The sequence below is a fragment of the Rissa tridactyla genome, chromosome 4, assembly GCF_028500815.1.
Source record: "Rissa tridactyla isolate bRisTri1 chromosome 4, bRisTri1.patW.cur.20221130, whole genome shotgun sequence".
In the NCBI taxonomy this organism is placed as follows: Eukaryota; Metazoa; Chordata; class Aves; order Charadriiformes; family Laridae; genus Rissa; species Rissa tridactyla.
The window spans coordinates 78,867,016-78,889,377 of record NC_071469.1 but is presented as its reverse complement, the minus strand read 5'-3'; the positions used below and the strand labels follow the sequence as shown (position 1 = coordinate 78,889,377).

The following is a 22,362-nucleotide window of genomic DNA, read 5'->3' as shown; positions in this document are numbered from 1 at the left end:
TTGAGACTTGCACATGAAGGATATGGTAAGATGCCGTTTTTGTTTTTTCTCTTTCAAATCTGGGTGTCAGGAACTCCTTGCTTTACTGTTATATTAAGGTCTTAAATCAAAATGCTCATGAACTGGAATAAGATACCATTGTAATAACCTGTATGGTGTTAGAACGATTGTGGCTGCTACGTGGTCTCAACACAACAGAGGGTCCTGATGCGGCCCTGGGGCTCTGCGGCGCTCGCATAAATACGTGCACCGCTTTTAAAGATACTTTGGGATTTCAATGTGCCGCCTTCTAGTTTTGTGTTCCTTTTTTGACAAAAATCTTGGCGAGGATTCTTTGTTTTCTTTCTCCTGTGACGTGAATTTTTTTTTTGAACTTTTAAGGAAAATTGCATTAGCCTCTTTCCTCCACCCCGCCCCTTGATGGCGAGTGAAAGGCACTTCCAGAATTTAACTGAAGAATGGCTGATTCAGCTAGAAAATGTGTGATGTTTCTAAATAACCTTTTTCTGAAAAGTTTTCTTTTTAGTAAGTAAAAGAGTTAGAGTTCAAAGTCATGATTAAAAAAAAAAAAATCACTCCGACCGTATTCAAGTGGTGGTGGGTTTTCTTGTTTGGGTTTTTTTTCAATACCCCATAGGTATACTCCCTAATCTAAAGCCTTTGTGGTATCACACCACCTGTGTTGCGTCCTGGCTTTATTTGCTTGGGACTGGGGTTGCTACTGAGAATCCTGTAAATTAATAAACCTCAGTCCTGCAACAAAACTTGTTTATGTGCTACGAGTGTAGAACAAATCATCAGTTTTTGCAAAACAGCTTTTTTAAAAAAGCAAGTATTTTTTCCTGTTACTGTTATCTCCTTAAGGATAACATGAAATCCTTTATTAGACTTATGCTCAGTTCTCTGTATTTTTTTTTTAAGTTTATGAATTGAAACTTTTTTATGTGCATCTTTGACGTAAGAGGAACACCAGGTTAGTAGTTTTCTAGTTGCCCTTTTCTGGTATGTTTATAATTTCCAGAATAACTGAAGAATGTGGGTTTTGGGAAATAGGATTGTTCAGGGTCGTTTTTCTCCAGTTCCAAGCTGTGCTTAAGTTCCACCAGTTTCCAGTTGGCTTTGGTGGTAGTTTTAGGTACAGACCCTAATTCTCAAAGCAGTTAATCAAGTCTGTCAACTCAAAGACCAAATTCCTCCTTGCAGCTTCTTGCTGTATTTGAGTTTCTCTTGGACAACGCAGTTCAGACACCCTGTGATGAAACAGAGAAGGCTGAGGACAAAATGTCCTGCTTTTGGACACTGGGGGATGGTGGGGAGAAGCCAGAACTTCAGGCTTTTGGCCGTCATCAGGAAGTGGTGCTAAGATGACTTCTTTGCAAACTGCCCACCTCGGGGACTGCTTGGAATTGGATCGCAGCTTTTTAATTCCAAAACCTCCACCTTCCTTAAGAGAAATCCTGTCCTATGCAGTTCAGAAGCTGTGGGAAGCACCAGGCCCTCCATGCAGCGTGCTAGAAACTTTCTAGCTGATGTTAAAGATGTTTTAAGGCTGTAGTATGAAAACACTAAAAATAAAACCGAATCTGAGCAGAACTCATACTACTAAACGTTGCCGTGCTGTGTTTTTCCGTCTGCAGAAGCGCTGGCTCTACAAGCTCGGCACCTGGGCTCTTTTCCTCCCCTCTGGAGCCGGTGAAAGGCAGGAACGCCCAGCAGTGCCCGTAACCATCCCAAAAAGAGGGTTGGGTGCTGACGGTGTGGGAGAAGGGCTGCGCAGGACGTTGCTCTGGTACGACTGATGCCTGTACGGGTGGAGAAGACACTCTCTGCAGGTGGAGAGAAGCGGCCCCCCTAAAGCGGTGCCGCCCTCCGGGGCCCCCCGGCAGCAGCTGCGGCGGGGGAGCCGGGCCCGGGGGGTGGGGGCTCCCCCCTCCCTGCCCCGTACCCCCGAAGCGCGGGGCCGGTGGGCTCCCGAGGGCCGGGCCGCCCGGGCCGGCTGCGCGTCGGGAGAGGCCGCCGCTCCCTCCCGAGCGGGGGCCGGTGGCGGCGGGTGACAGGCCGGTGGCGAGGCCGGGGCCCGCCCGCCCCCCCCTTCATTGCGCGCGGCCCGTGTGCCGGCGGCCCAGCCGGGCCCCGCCTCGCCGCGCTCGCCAGGAGGGGCGGGGGCTGTGGAGCGACGGCAGCGAGCAGGCAGGCGCGGAGCTGCCCTTCCATAGGAGCCGCCATTAGCGCTGGGACCCGGTGACAGGGTCTCGGCGTCGGCGGCCGGCGCGGGGAGCGAAGGCAGCCGGGGTTGGGTCCCCGTTTGATGGATCCCCGGATCGCCTGGTTCCAGCCAGAGCAGCTCGGCCCCTCGAACCGCCTGTGGATGCAGATCTGGGAGACGACGCAGGGGGTCCGCAACCTCTACTTCCAGCAGCAGCAGCAGCAGGAGCAGCAGCAGCAGCAGCAGCAGAGCGCCCCCGCCGGGGCCGGCCCGGCCTCCCCGCCCGGCATGTACCGCGCCCCCCGCCCCGACCCCCAGCCCGACTTCCTGCCGCTCGAGAGCGCCAACAACCAGCACAACCGCAGCCACCACCAGGCCTCGCCGCCCCCGGGGGCCGCCGCCTGGGCCCGGCCCGCACGGGGGGGGCCGCCCGCCGCCGCTGCCGCCGCCGCCAGCAACAAGAGGAAACGCGACAACAAGGCCAGCACCTTCGGGCTCAACTACAGCCTCCTGCTGGGGCCCCCCGGGCAGGGCCGGGCCCCCGCCCTGGGGGACGAGCCGGCCGCCCGGGCCCAGGCCGGCCTGGCCGAGCCGCTCTACACCGGCACCCCCTGGAAGAAGAGGAACTACAGCCAGGGAGTCGTGGGGTAAGCGGCCGGGGGACGGGCGGGCGGCCGAGGGGGCGCCGGGCAGCGGCCAGCGCCGGGCCTGGCCCCGGCCCGGCCTTCGGAGGAGGCGGCGGCCTTGGCCCTTCCCCGCCCCGGGGAGCGGCGGCCGCCCGCCGGGGCCGGGCGGCGGTGTCGGAGCGGCCACCGAGGTGCGGCGGGGGGAGCTGGGCCGCGGCACCTGAGGCGCGGCGGCGGGGCGCGGCCCAGGCCCCGGCCACGGCGGGTGGCGCAGGGCGGCCGGGCCGGGCCCGCCGGGGGGAGGCGGTGGGCGCTGGGTCGCCGCCCCGGCTGTCAGCGCCGACGGGGCGAGCGGCGGCGGGCCGGGCTGCGCGTCCGGCTGGGGCGGCGGCGGCTCAGGGGAAGGCGGGGGGGAACGAAGGCGTGCGGCGGGGGGCAGCGCCGGGCCCTTGTGCCCGTGTGCATGCTAATGGTGCGGGCACGCCTATCCGCAGGGGACGGCAGCTCCCCGCAGCTCCTCCGCTGTCACCGCGGCCGCACGTGAGGCGGGTGACACGCTGCCGGCCCGGTGAGGCACTCCGCTCCTCCGAGCAGGGGTGTCTGCCGCCGCCGGGCCCGTTCCGGCCGTTGTCGGGTGTCCGGTGTCGCTGCCGCTCCCCCGCCGGCTGCGGGGCCGGCCGGGGCTGAGGGCGGCCGAGCAGGCTGCCGGCGCTGCGGCCACCGACAAGCGCGCTTCTAAAGCACTGTGCTGCCTGTGGGACACGTGCATAGTAGTAGCATCTATAACTTAAAAAAAAATAATTAGTAACCTACTGCTGTTAAAGCGCCTAGGTTAGGTAATTACACGGAGAGTGTGTTTTCTAAGACCTGACAGAGAAGGTGTGTGCGTGCGCTGGCACCCGGTCTCAGAAATAAACTTGCATGCATGTATAGAGCATTATGGATTTCAGTGTGGGATTATTAATGATTTTCATGGAGCTCTGTCTGTGGAACGTGTGTGCTGATCTGAGTATTTTTTGCGTTAGCTTAGGTCTCACTGGTTGGCGTTGCAGGAGCCCCCAAAGATCGAGGGCAGGCAAATATGTATCTTCTGTCCTGTTTACCTGAAAACTGTTTTGAGTCCTCCCTCCTCCGTTTTTTTAAACATGGGGGATGGCTTTTGATACGGGTGATGCCCTGGGTAAAAGCCATTTGATAACTTCTGTGTTTTGTTTTGTTTTTTGACGTTCACGCTTCTCAAAATATAACCTTTGCCTTGATCCATAGCATACCCCTCCTCCCTGCCGCAAGAGCACCATTGACATGTATTTGACTTGTTAAGTATGGATATCTGGATTTCTGGCATAGTGTACGCAGGTGTAATACCCTTTCCAATCCTCCTCCTTTACAAACTCATCTGGCTTCGTTCCAGGGTTCGGGTGGCGGAGGTGTATGGTGAGAGTCGAAGGCCAGGAACAGCTCATTTTAGAAATCAGTAACGATTTGGGTGCGTCAAGTTTTTGTGTGCCCAACTTGCACCTAAGGGCCCTTCAGCCCCTCCCACTGGAAAGCATTGACTTCTTTGCCTTCCAAAATCACTGTTCTGTAAGATTTGTCCAAATGACTATTTGAATTTGCTGGTCGCTTTGGAAGATGTTACCACCTCTGGCTCCCTATTTTATTGACATCTCCTGTGTTACCTTTACTGCTAGGTTTATAATAATTCATAAAAGTACACTGTAGAAGTGTGCTATTTTAAGTTCTCCAGTAACTATACATCCAAACCTTCCATAACTTTCTTTACAAGACTTAAAAGTAACATGTGTAAAACGTACTTAGTACTGAATTTTTGTGAGTTAGTTTTTGGACTCTGTTTATCTTCTAGCTTGTCACTTATTTACTTGAAAGTTGAGGATCATTTTTAGAAGTGCCTTTCTCTCTCATAAATCCATAAACCCTTTCCTTGTATTGAAGATATGGGGGGGGGGGGGAAAGGGTGAGCTTCAGCAAGAGATTAATAATATTAATAACAATAACAGCAGCTGTACCAAAGGATTCAAGGTGATGTCTGTTGCTAGCGTAGAATTTTGGTTGAATCAGTTTCAAACTCCGAAGCGGAAGCATATTGTGGACTCTTTTTTTTTTTTTTTTAAACTAGTATCAAAAAGTACTCAAATATGTCAGTCTACATGTGGCTTGACTGTCTAGTTTGTGGCATATATTTACATGATGCTGAGATTCTGGTTTAGCTCTTTCTGTTATTCAAAGCAAGGTAAGATAGAGCGTCTCTGAGATACACCCCTACATTGCTTTTCCTAAATTGTGGAAGTGAGTGGTGTTTGCTTCTAAAAAGCTATTTATTCCAAAGGTATTTGGAGGCAGTTGGCTAACAAACCTTGAATGAAGAATTGTGAAAACCATTTCTAAAAGGAACTGAAGCCTCTTAGAAAAGCACAGAGAATGCTTAGGTCTTGTGAAGGTTGTGGAGTGACCGACTGGCTGCTGGCACGGCTGCCTGAAGCCTCCCCATACCTGCCTGTGGGGTGCCCTGCGGTGCTGCCATCCCTCCCGCATGTGAGTTTCTTTTTAATAACTGTCTTGTAAGGCATCTGTCTCGGGTCTTGAGACACCCGACAGTAATGATGGATAGAAAGGTTTGTACTCTAACGAATTAGGTTGTTGGTAAAGTAGTAAATATTTGAAATTTATTATTTCTAACGTGAATTCCCAAATTTGTTTTGACTAGTTCTAACAGTTATTGGGAAAAAAGATACCTGCCGTTCTATTACAGCATTACTTATGTGTTAACAGGTACCTTTTCCTTCCCTAATTGTTTTGATGCAAATTGTGAAAAAATAGTAAAGGCTCAATGCTTTTCCCTATATACCATCCTGTAATTCTGTTCAGTTAATCACTTTAAATTTTGAGTCTCTTCAATATTTGAGTCTTTTGAATAGCATTGTGGAGCAGTCCCATTTTCAGAAAGGTTAGGCCTGACTTGCTGGCAAACACTGTTGAAAGCTGACGTGTGGCATTCATATTTCCAGGGCAAGGATGTTACTTGTGTGTACAGCTGTGCAAAACCAGCTCTGAACACACAATTATATTGATCAGCTGTCTGGAAAAACAGTCCAGTAATTTTTAGCTAGTTGGACAGTCTATATAAACACATAGCAGCATGTAACTAGCTGTTTAAAGATTTAGGTAAGTTAAACATGTTGAAATGAAGATTTTGGTTGAAAGCTAAGTATCTGTTGAGTCAAATCTTTCAGCATTTTCTTCTCTGTTTTTCTACTGAGAAACATACTTTCTTAGTTAATGCTATTTATACATACAAAGAGATAACCAAATAATTAAAAAGCAACCCACAGCAGTATTGGTTTTGAATTCAAGATAGTTTTCTTATAAAGCATGCATAATATTTGCTAACATTCACCAGTGATGAAAAACTGACAGTTCAACACGTGGCCAGTTTTTACTCCTGCAGTTAGTGGTACTATCCTATATACATTGCGTTCTGATCTATCTTTAATATTTTCCCTTACCGAAAGTTTTCAGACTTGCAGTTCTGTTATTAACGTAGATGTTTGCATTACAGGTACTCTACTGTCTTCTGGCACTCATAACTTTGTGTCTTCTGAAATACCGCTGTAAATCAATTGTCTAGTGCTGCCTGCAAGTTGCTTTGTGCCAGTCGGATCCAGCACATCTTACATCCTCTGGGGACTTTGTCAACAGACAGTAGTGCTAAAAACAACAGATAGCACAGAAAATGAATGAAAAGTTTTACAGCGTGTGTATGATGTTACTGTTGATTTAACACATAACGTACCTTTAAAAAGTTTAATTGGATTTGTCTTGGCAGAGTACTTAGTCGCAAAAGCTAAGGATGCGTGGGTTGAGGTTTTGGAGGGGATTCTGTGCATGTGTGTCCGTCCCAAGGGCAACAGTGAATAATGTTAGCAGTGTCACAATTAAAAAGGAAGAAAAAATATTTTTGAATACTGAAATGAATGTTTTGCAGATTTCACCAAGTTTAGATCGAGCCTAGCTAAAGAAGTGGCAGGAAGAACTGCTTAAGTCAGAAGCCTCGAGCATAACAAAACCCAAAAATAAAGACTTGCACCTAAGTTTGGCCTGTCTTCTCAGAGGTTTCTGTGATTTTTGTGTCAAAGGAAAGAGTCCAATTTGTACACAGTTCCCAGGTAGGAGATGTGGATTTTAGGACTCTGTAGGGAGCTGGTTAGTTTTCACAGGAATCTGCAGCCAAAGGCAAGAAGCCAATTAATGTGTGAGTTTAAGCAGGCAAAATGGTAATACGTACTCCTGAGGAGGAACCTGGGTTAAATAGAAAACTGTGTATTTTGAAATACTGAATGCACAGTGTTTTGAAGTACTAATGGAAACTTCAACATGAAAGGGAGAGAATCCTGTGACCTCCAGAGGAGGGGTCTGCACGAGGACGTGCACACACTTGCAGGCTGCTGAATTGGTCGGTACAGAATTGAGCAGGCTTCAGCTTATTTGATACGAGGGTTACGAGCATGTCGCCCAGGATTACAGAGGGTACCGTGAAATAAAATCATAACTACTTCAGGGAGAAAATAGCTTAAAGCCATACGTCTTTGCTACAGAAGTTCTATTGTGATTTTTTTTTTTTATGTGAAATTTGTCAGCTTCTCAGGTCTTCTAATCTCTTTTTTGAAAGAAGCTAAGTACATTAAGGCAGGTGCAAGCTCATCTCCCCAGGCTTTGAGCTGACCAGAGGACACAAAGCTGCAATAATGCAGCCGCCTGCCTGAGATAACTTAGCTGGTGTCTCTCTAGCTTTTAGCTGCTCAGGCCCTCGTGTGGTCCCCACGTGGGCTGGAGCATGAACAGAACGAGCTGAGTGAGCACAGCAAGTATAGAATCAGGATGGTTTAGGTTGGAAAAGACCTTTAAGATCATCAAGGATGTGTACCAGCAGCACAACGTCTGGCCGGGCTAAATGCCTAATTTAGGGAAATCTGATAAAATCCTAATCAATTGTGTTGTTTTTCATCATGTGCTCTTAAGTGCTTGAATGAAATGCATGGGTGGTGCTTCGTTTGCTGTTGCATTACTCATTACACATACAAATGCTTCCCGTAAGTAAAACAAGCACTTTTGTGCACAGGCTTCTGATCTCTGGTGAAACAGCGAGGTGCGTGCACGACTTCTAAGTGTATCTTCTGTTAGAGTAGCTGCATGCGCTTTGGATTAGGGAAGACATGTATGTTAAAATGCAGGTTGCAGTTGAATTCACCGTGTACATCATGCATAAAAATGAATTATTCAGGAAACATTCATAGACACAAACCTGCTTGCTCCCCAGTAAAGCCTCTTGGAACAGCCCCTTCTCCTCTCTGTAGCTGCGTACGTAAGCTGTAAGGTAGAAGTGCAAGGGTGTGCCTCGAGTGCAGATCCTTCTCTTGTATCCGTCTGATAAGATCCACCGTCGCTGTCGGTCTTGTCCTGAGTCATGCCACAGCACGGTTCTGGCGACTCCCATGTGACAGCTTGTGCAGCTCTCCAGGGCGATCAGCTGTGTTTTGTGGAGTGACAGCGGATATTTCTCCAGAGCCTCCTGTAGTAAGAAATTGCTTCTTTTGGAGGGGTTGGGAGAGAGACACAAGTTTACTGGGGGATGGAGATGTTGGACTACGGCAGTTTGAGGGAACCTTTAGGAAATATACTGTAAATATTATCTAACAGTATTGTTTGTGCTTGCAGAATTTTGGAATGGTGCCAACATTTCTGCATGTTTTGTTTAAACAATTTAAGGAGGACTTCAGAGGCCTGTGGGTTTCTACACATGCGAGGAGACAGCATGCGAACGTGTTCATATGAACTGTTTTGTTTTCTCCGATTCTTACCTTCTCTTTGGGACTTGGGCACCTATTTACCTTGGACTGGCTATATAAGGAACAGAAGTTTGGCGGCCTTTTTTTGGTAGATAGGGATGTCTATATTAAGTAATAGGAAGAGCTTGTCATTCCCTCTTGTATGCCTGCTGATTCCTAAGAGCTGATACATGTTTTCTGTAGCGGTATGCAGTTGAAAAAAGATCTCACCCTGCATCTTTATTAGTATTATATTAAACTATTGGGATTGTAGCTCTTGTTTTTTAATTGTCAAACTGTTAGTATAAGGTCAGTTTTAGGAAGGCTGAGATTGTGTTGTTGGTCCTAGCAAATAGATGGGGACCCATATCATGAAAGCATATTGTTGCATTTTTCTCTCCTTCAACTTTTTTTTTTTAACCATCTTACTGTTTGTTATACTTTATTCCCGGGCAGCTTATACTCACTTATTTAAAGTTAGAGTATGAGGTCTGTTTTTTACTTTGGGAATTTGCAAAACAGCTTTAAAATGTAATTTTGAGAAGTTGTGTATGTAACCTTGCTATCAAAATAGGCAATAATATTATACTTCGTATTTCTTTTTATTGACCTCATTTGATTGTTCAGAACATGTCTCTGAATATGGGGTATGTGCTCCAAAATAATGCATGTGCCAAAATTAAAGAGGTGACTTTTGCTTCAAAGTTTTTTGTTTCTGTTGCATGTGATGTAAAACAATGGTACCTACGCTTTTTGCTGGATGTTGGATCTGGCAGCAGTAGCAGAACGTGGCCCAGAGCCAGGTTAGGTATTATGTTGAGAGGTGTGTGTGCTGGTAGTGATATAGCGACATAACCAGTGGAAATCTGACATAATGCATATTATGAGTAAATAAATACTATTGCTGTTCTTGCTGAGCAGTTTGCATGCTAATTCATTATTTGAACATGCTAGAATTTCTTAAATCATGAGCCTTTGTCTTTTTTAATTATCTTTTTGGATGAACTAGCAAAGAGTGCTCAAGATGTCGGTCGTATTTGAATACTGATTTCTGTCCGTTTGCCTAGAAATTGGGGCTACAGAAAATATTCCTATAAGCAAGAAAAGGAGAGGAATTAGATGCAGGCTTCAGATATTTTTCTTAGGCTGCAAATAGCTTTACAAAAGGAGCAATTTGAACTTTAATCATTTTGTAACTTTAACCTACAATAGATAACACAGCAGGAATTTTTTCCAGGAATACTATGAACTTCTGGTGTCATAGCAAGAGATAGACGTGAATTGAGGCAGCAGAACTCTTGTTTGCAAGTTTGTACAAAACCCTCTTCTACAGATCTCTAAAGCCTGTTTAAATCTTTCCAATAACTTTGTATTGGCGATACTCATGTGTTGTATCATTATCATGCAATTAATGTATTAGTATTGCTGCATTCAGTATATATCTTCTGATACTAGCTGTCCCTGGTGGTTATCTTTCTGAACCTTAAAGCTGTGTCACAAAATTTGCGTGAGACTGAGCAGTGTAGCCCATGGTGGCCATGGCCACCTCCGGGGTGAACCTCTGAGGGTAGGTAGAAGCTCTGAGGGTAGATGGAAGCTCTGAGGGTAGGTAGAAGCTCTGAGGGTAGGTTGCAGGTAGGAGGCAGCTGCTCCAGGGCAGTTGCGGCCCATCAGCTCAGTGTGAGGAGGAACTGCCTGCATGACTGGGTCTGAGGATGTCTTATGCCAGTACATCAGCAACATCTGTTAATTTGCTTCCTCCCGTGGTGACAATTAAGATTATTTGGCAGCCCTCATTCAGATCAGCCTCTCTGATGCTCTCGTAATGTCCTCCATGGCACGAGAACTACATCTGAATTATTCAAAATCAGTGTGCAGCTGAAGAGGCACAGTCTTGGTACAATTGCTTGAGAAGGCTTCACAGTGTGGAATTCTCCATCACCATTCTGTATTGCATACCTCTTGCAAGTTTTTTTGCATTGCATTTTAAAGGATTTTTACTGGAGGAAACTATGGTAGCAGAGGCTTAGGATCGAAGTAAGTGTCTGTGCATCTCCACAATTCCGTCTTGGCGTGATTTATTGGGGGGGAAATAGCCAACACTACATTGAAAATGTTGTTAGCATGGAGGAAATAGTGGTGTGATTCTGCAAGTAATGGGACATAACAGGGCAAATGCAAGCATTAAACTCCTGTAGAAACTTCCCAGTCAGGGAAATGAGGGTAGTAGAGGAAGAGGTGTGTAGGTGAGTAGGAACATTGCTAGTCCGTCTTCACTCAGTTTAGATTTACTTCCAGGTAGATTTAAGTACACACATTTAAAGTGTCATGTGCTTTCTTACAATTACTTTGTTTATGGGCCCAGTGAAATCTGGAAGAACTTGCATTAACCTGTTGCAAATATCTAGTATAGATAAGCCCTTCCTATAATGTTGTACTGTAATTAGAGTAAGAATACCGCCAAAATACAGCATGCAGGAATATCTTGCTGTAGTCTGATGACTAAGGTGTTGATCTTACTGTTACGTGTCAATGTGTAGTCTGAAGATAGTGAGTCCTTAATCAAAGCTTGTTGACCTCGCCTGACCTCGTGATGTTGTGATTGATCTAGACTGAGGAAGTGAGATAACATGACTTTCTTCTTTTCTTAAGTTTTTGTCTCACTGTGTTAATTTTAAAGCTGTTCGCTTCCTCTGTTACTTTAGGAACAGCTGATATTTTTCTTACGTATTACAAAAAGCAAAAGTGATTGGGTTGTTTTTTTTTTTGGTTTGGGGTTTTTTTTGTTTGTTTTGTTTCAAGGGGATTGTTACGAAAAGCATACTCCTTTATATGCATTTACATTCCTCCCTCTTCTCCCTCAGTGAGATTTTGGCTTTAATGTAAAATAAGTGTGCGTATTGTTTTTGAAAATTGGGTGAGGTTTTAGTGTGGACTTGTGCCTTGTGCAGTGGCTTTATCTCTTAGGTATTCAGAAGTGTTCCTGGTCGGCATGCTTTCCACAACTGTCAGTTGAAGTCTTGGGTTAAACATAGTGCAATAAGGGAACTATCTTGATCTGAATAATGTTCATGATTGCAAATCACAGTGTTGGGTCAGTATTGAGCCAGGCTGAAAAAATGAAGTTCTGATAGTTTATTTGGTTTTATTTTTGCTTTATTATGTGACACTCATCTTCAATTGGGTGATTCAACTCATGTGCTTGAGGATCTTCTATGTATTTAGGCTTGTTGTTATGTTTTGGACTCAGTGCTTGACTCTCATTCATCCACGGGGATTTTTCCTTGTAGTGGTCATACTTGGCAGGTATGGGAGCACAGGAGGAAATTTTCATGTTGATTTTTGCCTTGAAGAGATAGTTCGTTATTTGAGGTAAGCAGCTTCTTCACATGTACCTCTGCTTCCACCATCAGGTGGAAGCGAAGTTTGTCTCATCGAGCTGTTTCCTCTTACGGGATAGTTTTTGAGATTAGGCAGAAAGGACAGCGCTGTCTTGCTTTTGTTGTAATTACGTTGTACATCAGCTGCAACCGTTTTCTTAGCTAAAATCTATCTAAATTTGAATTCTTCTGAAGCTGCCCTTGCTACAACTTGGCCAACTTTGACAGGGCACATACAGGTGGTAAAAGGTAATAAAGGTAATGTTTCAATGGCAGTAAGTAGCAGTGTCAGCTCCTGGCATAACAGCACCTTGGAGCAGATGAAGAGAATAACTCTGTGATAGCAAACTTCCTCTCTCCTTTCTTGTATAATGTGGTATTTGCCTGTAGGCATTAAGTCACTGAGCATTATATGCTGGAATAGTTCACTTCAGCCTCTGCTCCTCTGAAGCCTACCTGCTTCAGGCGTGCTGGAACACGCTCTTTCAAGTTCCTGTTGATTCGGCCGTTTGTGGAGCTCGCAGAGATCCTCTTACCTTTCTCTGGTAGCTGGTCTCCACTGCAGCCTCTTCTACTCAAACTTTTGGGACCATAGACACATTTGCTTAATCTTTGAATTATTATTGAAGTTATATTGAGAGTGGTTTCGGTGAGTTGGATGAATCTTGAGCGGGTCTCAGAGCTCAGCACAGCCCCTCGCTCTCCATTTGCTGCTTTTGTTGGGACACTGCGCACAAATGTGTTAATGCTCAACTTGTGGGCAGTGTGAGGAGCTGTGCCATGCTGGGGATGTCCCGTCCTAGAGTGGCTTACAGCGTTCACCTGCCTGGTATTAGGGCTGGGTCAATTGTGAGGATTTAACTCAAACCAGTAAAGTCCCACTTTTTCACCGTGTGCTGATTCTTTCGTCCTTATGTCCAAGCAGAACCCAGCAATTGAGGTGGTTGCGTGAAATCATTTATAAGTCCTCTTTCAGCATTTGTTGATGTCTGTGAATTTTAGGATTTTGGACTCATGGAAGGTATTTCAGTGAAGTATTTTCTAGGCTTATATTGGTAGTTTTCAGACAGATGTACTAGCTGAAGCTTTAGTGGAAAGAAGATGATAAAATCCATGATTTGATCTACAGGCTTAGACAGGACTGGCTTCTACAGGTACTTTGAAGGACGAGACCAGTCACCTACATTGGAGAAGGAAGCATTTCTTCCAGTTCCTGACATCAAAGCTCTTGAGCGTGCATCTCTCTTGCTGGACTAATAGAGGTGACCTCAGGAAGCATTTGTCTGTGACCTGCTTAGGCATTCTCCCTTTCTGACAGTTTCTGTTTGTAGCTTTCTATCTCAGAGTGATAACCAGAGCAAAAGGAGGCTGATGACTCTCCAAAACATTGTGCAGGTTGAGTGCTGCTGCTCCAGGCCCTTGGTTTTTCTGGTGCCCGTGCATCCTGCCTTGCAAGTGGGAGTATCTGAGCACAAGAGAACAAACCAGAACGTGAACAAATAGTTTCTAATATATTCCTTTAAGGGAACATATTACTGTGTCATGAGTCCCAAAAGGAATACGGCGCTGTTTAGTCTGAACATAGTTCACTGTGCGCACCTATACTGTAAAGATAACAAATAATCAAAGTAAAAAGTTACCTGAGATGCTCCTTGTATTTTGCCATAGTATGTGTGCTTGTTCCTCCTCCTCCAAATTCCACCCACTTCAGTGGCTTTTGAGCATTTGGAACCGCGAGGGAGAAGTGCTTCTGGGATTTGAATTTTGCCTGCGTATGACAGCAGCACCTCTAAACTTGTATCGGTACTGGAGCAGAGTGTCACCGAAGTGCAGAAACAACTAATAAACGGGTGGTAAGCTGGTTCGGAACATGTGCCAAACAGATAAGTTGGGGTCACTGTCCATTTTGCTTGAAGAATATAAATTTAACATACAAACTTAAAACCTTGTGGTTTTAATATTAAGTGCTAATTTCAAATCTTTTCATAAGAAGTTTTGCATACTTCTAATATAGGAGATGCGACCAAAGTGACTTGTGGTTCACTTTTTCATTCATTGAATGTTCCAAAATGCTGTGCAAAATTCCCTCCTCTCAAACAACAAACAAAAAAAAAGCCTCCCCAAACTGTGAATGTTAGAAAATACTGGAAAGCTTTAGGAATCTGCATTGACTTTCCAGGTGGCTTACTGGCACTTCACATTTAGTTTGAGAATGTTCTTATGCTGGAGCTGAAAAGGTATTAACAAACTGCAGCTGTGTCTAGTTATTGGACTTAATATTTTTATATTAAATTATTGTAAGTTTGAGCTAGTGTGTTACTGAAGCAGAGGTATTTGGAGTTTTATTCTGTTCTTGGTTCTTCTGGCCTCCTTAGCAGCTAAACAGCAGGCTTGCTGCACAGATGGATGTGAGGTGGCTTTCTGGAGTTAGCCCAGTGCGTTACTGGTTTGCAGGGACAAGAATGTAAGCAGTACCAGCTGCAGGTAGGAACTTGGACTTTAAACAGCTTTTTGATTTGGCTTTGAGGTGAACAGTGTAAGCCTGGGGTTATGGTAGTGTCTCCCTTCCTTCTTAGGGACTGGGGTCTGGGGTGGGCTAATTTTGGGTGGATGTTTGAAAGTTTAAATCAACTGTGATGGAAGGAAACGGGAGACAATTACATTGCTCTCCTTCCTTTCATTTAACTAATCTTTCAAGTCAAATAATTTATCAAGTCATAAGCAAGAAGACTTATTTGCCAGGCAGAACCTGCTGTGTGTGTGAAAGTAGAGGACGTTTCTCCACTCTTCTGTGTCAGAAACCCCTGTTTTGAGACCTGTGCCAGGTTTGCCTGGCTTCATGTTGGGTGACCTGCCACTCACGCAGCTGTTTACATGGTGACAAAGGTCTCTGGTGCGAGTTTTTAGCTCCGATCAGTCTCCAGATGGAGTTCTTTTTCCAAGCACACAGTATCCATCAGAAGCACTCATCGAAAGTCAGCCTGCGGGGAGTGTGTGAGTCTCACCTCTGCCCAGATAGAGTGCGGTGTCATTTATTGGCAGGTCACAGACTGTTTGTTTATGTGATAATGTTTACTACACTGACAGAATAGTAGCAATATGCTAGTGATGTATAAAGAACTCTCCTGGTAGCCTGGCTTTATGAAGACGAACAGAAAGGCGTATTAGCTGACCTGCTGTATCACTCTGTTCTGCTTTGATAGTAACACCACTGGTGATATTTGCAAAACTGATCTAATAAACTTTTTTTCCTTTTTTTTAACTCCTTCTCCCACCTGTTGTGCTGGTGCAGAAGCGGTCAGACCTCCTCGCAAGCATTGCAGGGATTTGCTGTCTGTAGCTTTCGTTACAATCCTAAGACAAACCCAGATGCACCAGTGTTATTGGGAAAGTTCAGCTAATATAAATTGAACTGCTACTGATAGTTACTTTTACTTCTTGTTAAGCTCCTGTTTAAAAAAAGTTGAGTTGAGAGCTTTTTAAGCAAAGGGAATTGTCAGGCTGAGAAATTACTAATCCCCCACTACAGGAAATAGGTACCTTTAACTCCTCTCTGGTTTTATCTGCTTGGAAACTTAACCCAAGTTGTAATTACAGAATGTATGAAGTGCATGCTAACAGTTGCGCTTTAAACTTAAAGGCGCTTAAAAATATATATCTGTATTTTAAATTATGAGGTTGCAAACTGCATAGCTGCTCTGCGTATGTAACTGTTCCAAGAGACTAACACTTTTCTACAAGCGAGCTAAAGGAAAACCTGGTGGTAGTATTTTATAGGAGATGTTGGAATTACTGGTGTGTTTCAAGGTAATTAGATATTACCAGAGTTGAAGCCTTTTTGTCATTATGAAATAAACCAGCTATTTCCCATCTCTGCTCTTCCCACTTTGTTTTTCCTGCACAAAACCTTTCTCTCCTGCTTCCTCGTGTTCTTTTGTTAGCACTTTTTCTTTCAGCTCAGTTGAGGGAGCGGTTTCTCTTAATTATTTTTTTTTTTCCCCCCACTCGTCTGTTAGCAAAACACATGCCTGGCTTTGGCAACCTATTGCCTGGGAGAAGAGAAGCAGCAGACTCTCACAGCACTTGCCTACAGAGATGAGGAGGGATGATATGTAGATACTTTCCAGGGAAGAAATAGAAGGTTATTCCCACACAAGTAGTGATTCAGCTAGATTCTTTTAATGTACAGTATGATTAAAAAAAAAACAAAACACCAACAATTGGAAGTAAGGGTGCTTCTCAAAATGGTCTTTCCAGTTGTAATTTGATGGTTTTGCTGGGAATGCTGTAAAAATAGGGAGCGGGACCGAGTATGCGTGGGTTTAAAAGCTGGTGGGTCAGTTGCAGAGTTACACTTCAGACTGCTTATTGGTAGGACTAATTCAAGCATCTGATTTATAACTATGGTTCAGTAGGACTTTTTTTCCTCTTAAAAGACAAATTTTTGTACAAAAAATTCTAGTACATCTGAATGTATTATAAGAAGACAAAGCACACGTTGCAATTTATAAACAGACAAAAAATGCTGGCCTCTACCTTGGTAGGAAAAGGACTCTCTTACTTCTTGACTAAAGAATGTGCTTGACTGTTTTAAGTAGAAATAACTTGAATGAGTTTAAAGAAGATAGCATTCATCCTGATTGAAACAAAGGGCCTATAAAATAAATAAAAAAACTGACAAGGTGGGGATAACAGTGTAAATAATTGAAAAGAAATGCCCGCATTGCTTCTTTCTTCTGTGTTCTGATACGTCTCCGCTACACTTCGGCCGTTTCCATAAGGCAGGGCTATTTAAGTGCCTTTTATGATGCAGTTAAACCTGTAAGTTAATGTTAAATCCAGAACATAAAATAAAACCCCCTACATTAATTTGAGGGATTTGGGGGGGATGGGTGTTGATTGGCAGGAAGAAAGAGGGGACTATGCAGTATGCTTTCAAATATTTGCACAGGATAGAAATCATAGGTCTTGTAATGTAAATTTAGTGGCATCTTTTTTTACTCTACAGCATTTGAAGAAATGTGCATGATCAGTCCACCATAAATTGTTGAAGTGAACAAACTAACTCCATTCAGAAATGTGTTTTCAAACTCAGTATCAGAGTGATTAATCCTGAAAGACATTAGTCCTGAAAGCAGGATCTGGGTTCCTGAATCACTTGCCTATTTGTGAAAATTTTGCCCTCCCTCAGTCCTAAAAGGCAATCTGTGAACTAATTGGCAGACAACAAATGCTAGTTGGAAACGTCAAGCTGTTCTTGGGCAAATACTGAAAGTTACTCAAATACTGCTTGGTTGCCACAGGTGGTCTTCTGGATGTAGCTAACACTGCTTGAAGGTGTTTCTTCCACTGGCTTCTTCTTGCCCCTTGCCATCATGGTGGAAGCGACGAGAGGTTCTCCTGGGGCTCTTAGAAGTTGGTGGTGGGATTTAACGTGGCTAACTTTGCCATAGATGGATCTGGGGGGTTTATGTAATCCTGTTACGACAGACCTTGTCGCTGAGAAGCCGGGGACTGATAAAAAATGCCTGAGCTATAACAGAAGGGAGCAGAAATAAATGTTATTTGCCTGGCTCTCTGCTAAGTGAAATTCTCCATTTGCATCTTAGGAACCTGTTTATACAGTAGATATCTTGATTTTTAATGTTGTTTAGTAATCATATGGCAGCGGACTACCTGTTTTTTCTGCAAGCCAGTTTTTAGGTAAACTGTGAAGAGATGGTCTGTGAAGCTGTATGTCTGAACTGAACTGAAGGAAAAACGTGTGTGATCAAAAACCCAGCTCCTTAAGCTTCCCTGCTTTTGTCAGGTTACTAATACGAACATCTTCTGAGAAGTTTCATTTTAAAGCTCCCGTAGTGCATATGTGGCTCAAAATATGGTTCATACATGACCTATAATATATTGATACGGTTCAGTAACTAAGCGTATAAAAAGTGATGGTCAGAGTCTCTGAGGCTTTTGAAAATTGTTTTCTTTATTATGCACAATTTTAGTTTCTTATGAAGTCTGATGTATCAGTCACCACAAAACTTAACTGCCTATAAATCGCCTGCAGGTGCAGTTAGGTGGTTTTTCAGTAGCTTGAAACCTAGCAAATATTAAAAGAATTTGTATGCTACAGAGAGCCAGGTGGTAGGGAGAGGGAGGACCTCAGCAGATGCTTCATGTTTACAGTTCTCTTCACTACTCTAATGTTTGGTTTTGCCTGAGTTTGTAGGTGGGAAAATAATTCGTAATCTTCGCAGTGTCTGCTGTTCCTGCTTTTGTTATTCAACACATGTAGATGGTAATAGTAATCTAGAAATTATTTTATTAAGCTCGTGGAAGAAAATGTTAAAAGTGAAAGTTATTTTGGGAAGCTGCTGCATTCCCCATCTTGTGGAGCGTCAAGGTTGCTTTTAAAATAAATATTAAAATAAAAATAAATAAAACAGTGAGGGGGAGAGGGAGGTTTGGAGCGCTCTGTGTCTTCCCTTTATCTTAGTTACAGTTTTGTTCAAAACCACTTCAGGACCAAGTAGGTCGCACACAGGAGAGGGAAAAGCTTTGTTCAGTTCATGAAACTTACAAAGGATAAGAATTTCCTGCCATAATTTGTTTTTTTTTGTTGTTGTTTGTTTTTCTTTTTTTTACAGTTGCAAACCCAGTACAGTCTTTTTCTTAGTTAAACACTTTGGGAAGCTTCAAACAGAACTTATTCTCTCTCCTCCTGTGCAATGCTAGCTTTCCTCTTGGGAGTGGAGGGATGGATGCAGTTAGGACTCTTTTAAGTATTGATGCTTGCAAGAAGCTAAAATACCTCCTGTTCCTCCTTCGCATTCTTCCCCAAAGACACCAAAGACGGTTATAAACCTGAGATTCTACAATATTTCTCCTTGTTGCCTTTGATTTTTTTTCTTTTTTTTTTTTTTTTTTTTCTCCAGAGGAGACATAAAATGGTAGGGGCGACAACACTGTCCTATAGGAATTATTCATCCAAAGAAAATTCAGATACAAAAGGCTTATTTGGTGCTACAGGGGTACATTCCAAATATCCTATCCAAGTGTGAGTATAAAATCAATAAACTCTTAAATCAGAAGGGGTTCATCTTAAAGCATAGAGTCTGGGAAGGCAAAAGTCATCTGTGTGTTCATTGCTTACTTCTGCTCACTGTCTGCGGAGGTGCTAAATAATTTAGATATTCATCATTCTGAAAACAAAGCTTCCTTCAGAAAATCCTGCCAAAGGTTATATTGTAGTGCGTGAACACTATTTTATTTTTTTTGCATATGGTTATTATACATTGTTTTAAATTATCTTCAGTGACGTTGCAAATGTCATTTTCTATGCAACAGAATATATATGCCCAAGGCAGAGGAAACTCTTTGGGATGGATGAGCAGAATTTTTAACTCGGTCGTTTTTAAGAGTTGGAGCAGAAGCTATGGGTAACACCCTGATGAGAGAAATTAGAACATGCATGCCTGCATAATTTCTCCTGTGAAATGAAGAGTGAAGAAGAGCCAGAGGAGAGTGGAAGTATAACACAATTCCAGAATGACAAAAGCAGAAAATTTTTCAATTAAAACTTAACACTCTGGTTAGCATAATACTGCATGTTGGCATGCAAAGGCAATGCTTAAGTGCTTTCCTGTGGGTAAGGAAACCCGTTCAGAATTACCTGTATCTATCTGGCTGCCCGGGGCAGGCAGGGAAGCTCCAGGGCATGGTCCTGGTCAGGGCAGCTGCTGGTGGGGCTGGGAACTGGTGGTGTTGGGTCAGCTTCCCCCAAGCCATTGAGCTCTGTGGGCACAGGGGGCTGGTCATTTAGTCTATATCGGGGTCCTAGTGCAAAGTGAAACCTATAGTACCTCCACTTAACGTTTCATAAGGCGACGTGCCTCCCAGTATCACTCTCGGTTCCAGTTCTGGATGTAGAGCGATAGCAAGTTGTGCTGGTTGGTGTCTCAGGTAGCTGAAGGGCATAGTGAAGTGTAGGTGCTTGTCCCTCTATCTGCCTGCGTGCCGTGCGTGTAAAACACAAACAACATTTTACTTGTACATGATTATTTTTTAATTGATTGTCAGAGGTGCGGTAAGATTCATACTCCAGAATAACAACATCTTGGATATAAGTAAGCTATTTTGAGAACCCTGAGTTGCACACTTAGAGCTCTAAGTTGTGCTATGAAATAAAGCAAGGTGTGATCAAACTACAAAAAAAATGTAATGCGCTGTGTTCCATAGTGCTTGCATCTGCAACAAAGCTGCAGCTTTTCACCTAAACTGCTTGAGTCTAGCAGACTTGTCTTTCTCGTGGTGCTATTCAGTGATGGTACGGCGGGAAGTCCTTCTTGTGATTACAACTTCTGCAGCCATAATTTATCTTTTACTGATGCATCACTATCCCTGTTGGGTAAACATAACAGACTTGACAATCCAATACATTTAGTGGCTTCTCTTCTCTGTAACTCTGTTCAGTCTGTGAAATTCTGATGGAATCAGCTTACTGGGCATGAAAACAGGGTGTGATGCAGCTCACACTTTGTTATAAAACATACTCAGAGAAAGTGTAAGAGACTATTTTATTTTTCTTTTCCCCGCATGTTAAGATTTCCTGAAGTATAGGACAAAGACCCACTCATTTACTGCTATTTGCTGTAATAAATACAGTAAACCAATGCTCTTAGGCGTTGCAGAGAACTCTATCCATGCATCCTAAGTGGGTCTCGGGTGTTGATATACTTCAGTATGACTATAAAGCCAAATTAAATAATTTCTCTGTGGTGAAATCAGGTTTATTACAGTGTAATTTCCTTCTAAAAACAAGTTTCCTTTTAAGGACTTTTATCTAAAATAACTAATGAATGTAATGGCATTAAATAATAAAATACTGTTATGATGCCAAAAATAACTTCTTGGTCTCTTTGATCTTCATTTCGGCTAAAGATACAAAATTCCACTAGAGGCTCTTGTTAAACAGATTCCATTAATCCAAACAAATTGTTTTGAAAAACAGCGACTATAATAGATGTTGATTAAGACAGTGAATAACCTTGAATTTTAATTTTCAATACAGCTTGAGTTAACTCCACATTAATTGGAGTCACGCCTCTAAGTCATGTTGTACTGCTCTGAAATCTGCATGTGGCTACTTCTGTTTGTCTTGCCTTTAATTAATCATTCTCTTATTTCTTGGCAGTGGCCATTCTTGGGCAGGGAAATATGGTTCCAGGTGTAGTCCTGAGCCTTTACAGCTTCTGCCTGCCTTCTGCATGCTGGGGCTGTGCAGCCCAGGCGGTCCTGGCAGCACAGAGTGCTGGAGCAGATGGAACGCAGATATCTCTGTAGTATTTCCAACTGGTGTGCTGGTGGGGACTTTTCTCTATCAGTCTTCAAGCATTCTATTACTGAAAAAGTTCAGATTTTGTTTTTTCTGCATTATTTAGTAACATTCACTGTGTGTGTAATACAAGTTTGTGTGTGTTTGCATGTTACTTAATTTTCTGTTTTGCCGCAGAGCTTTATATGACTACCTAGGAATAAGACAGATCCCATTTAAAGAGATGCAGACATATGTTATTTATGTTTAGAAAAAGAAATACACCTGGTTCTGACAACACATCATTACTTTATGTGCTTCTGAAGAATGCACCAATTGATATAATTATCTCGATTAGGAGTGTTAGTGGAGTTAGTAGAGTTAATAAAGAGAAGTGCCCTGAGAACTGCCCTATCTGTGTAGCTTGGCCCTTTGCGCACTTTGGGGACCTCATTTCTGATTGCCTTGTTCTTTCTAAGTTCCCTTATGGGGCAGGGGAACAATTAACTCCCATAAAGCGGAAGCCCAGGAGCAGCTGGACCCACTAATGACAGGCAGTATGGATTTGTGCTGTGCCATACATGAATTTCTCCCCCGGGATAGTCCCTCTGTATTATCCCAGCACATCTTGTGCCATTAAGTGCCCTCAGACAATGTGGTGCCACTCCTCATGGCGCGCAGTGCACGTGTGCTCTCGATCTTACGTTACTAAAACATTGCCCTGGGGCAGATCTTGTGCCTTGTGGATGTAACAGGTCTGTTCCGGCTGGTCCGGAGGAGCGGAGGCAGAAAGAGGGCTGTTGCTTGGTCAATTCCCCGCAATGTAGCCTGCAAAGAAAGTGAAGAGTTTTCCAGATGTGGTAGGAAGCCTTGGGCTGATTCCCAGGTCTTCCTGTAAGCTGGTTCACCAAATGACGGTTGAAAAATAACTAGAGTTTGATTATCAGGGTTTTGCTTACTTGTTGCTCCTGTTTTTGGATGCTGCCTTAATGGTCAAGCACGT

The 22,362-nt window shown here is 43.8% G+C and overlaps 1 protein-coding gene across 1 annotated transcript in view; it reads left to right on the top strand.

The window, feature by feature from the left end:
* Window positions 1-2,156: 2,156 nt before the first annotated feature.
* Window positions 2,157-22,362, top strand: part of TENT4B (terminal nucleotidyltransferase 4B) — a 44,743-nt gene continuing 24,537 nt past the window's right edge. Inside the window, exon 1 of the mRNA XM_054198672.1 lies at window positions 2,157-2,853. Within this exon, the coding sequence (XP_054054647.1) occupies window positions 2,309-2,853 (545 nt within the window). The 5' untranslated portion in view covers window positions 2,157-2,308. The remainder of the gene's footprint in view (window positions 2,854-22,362) is intronic.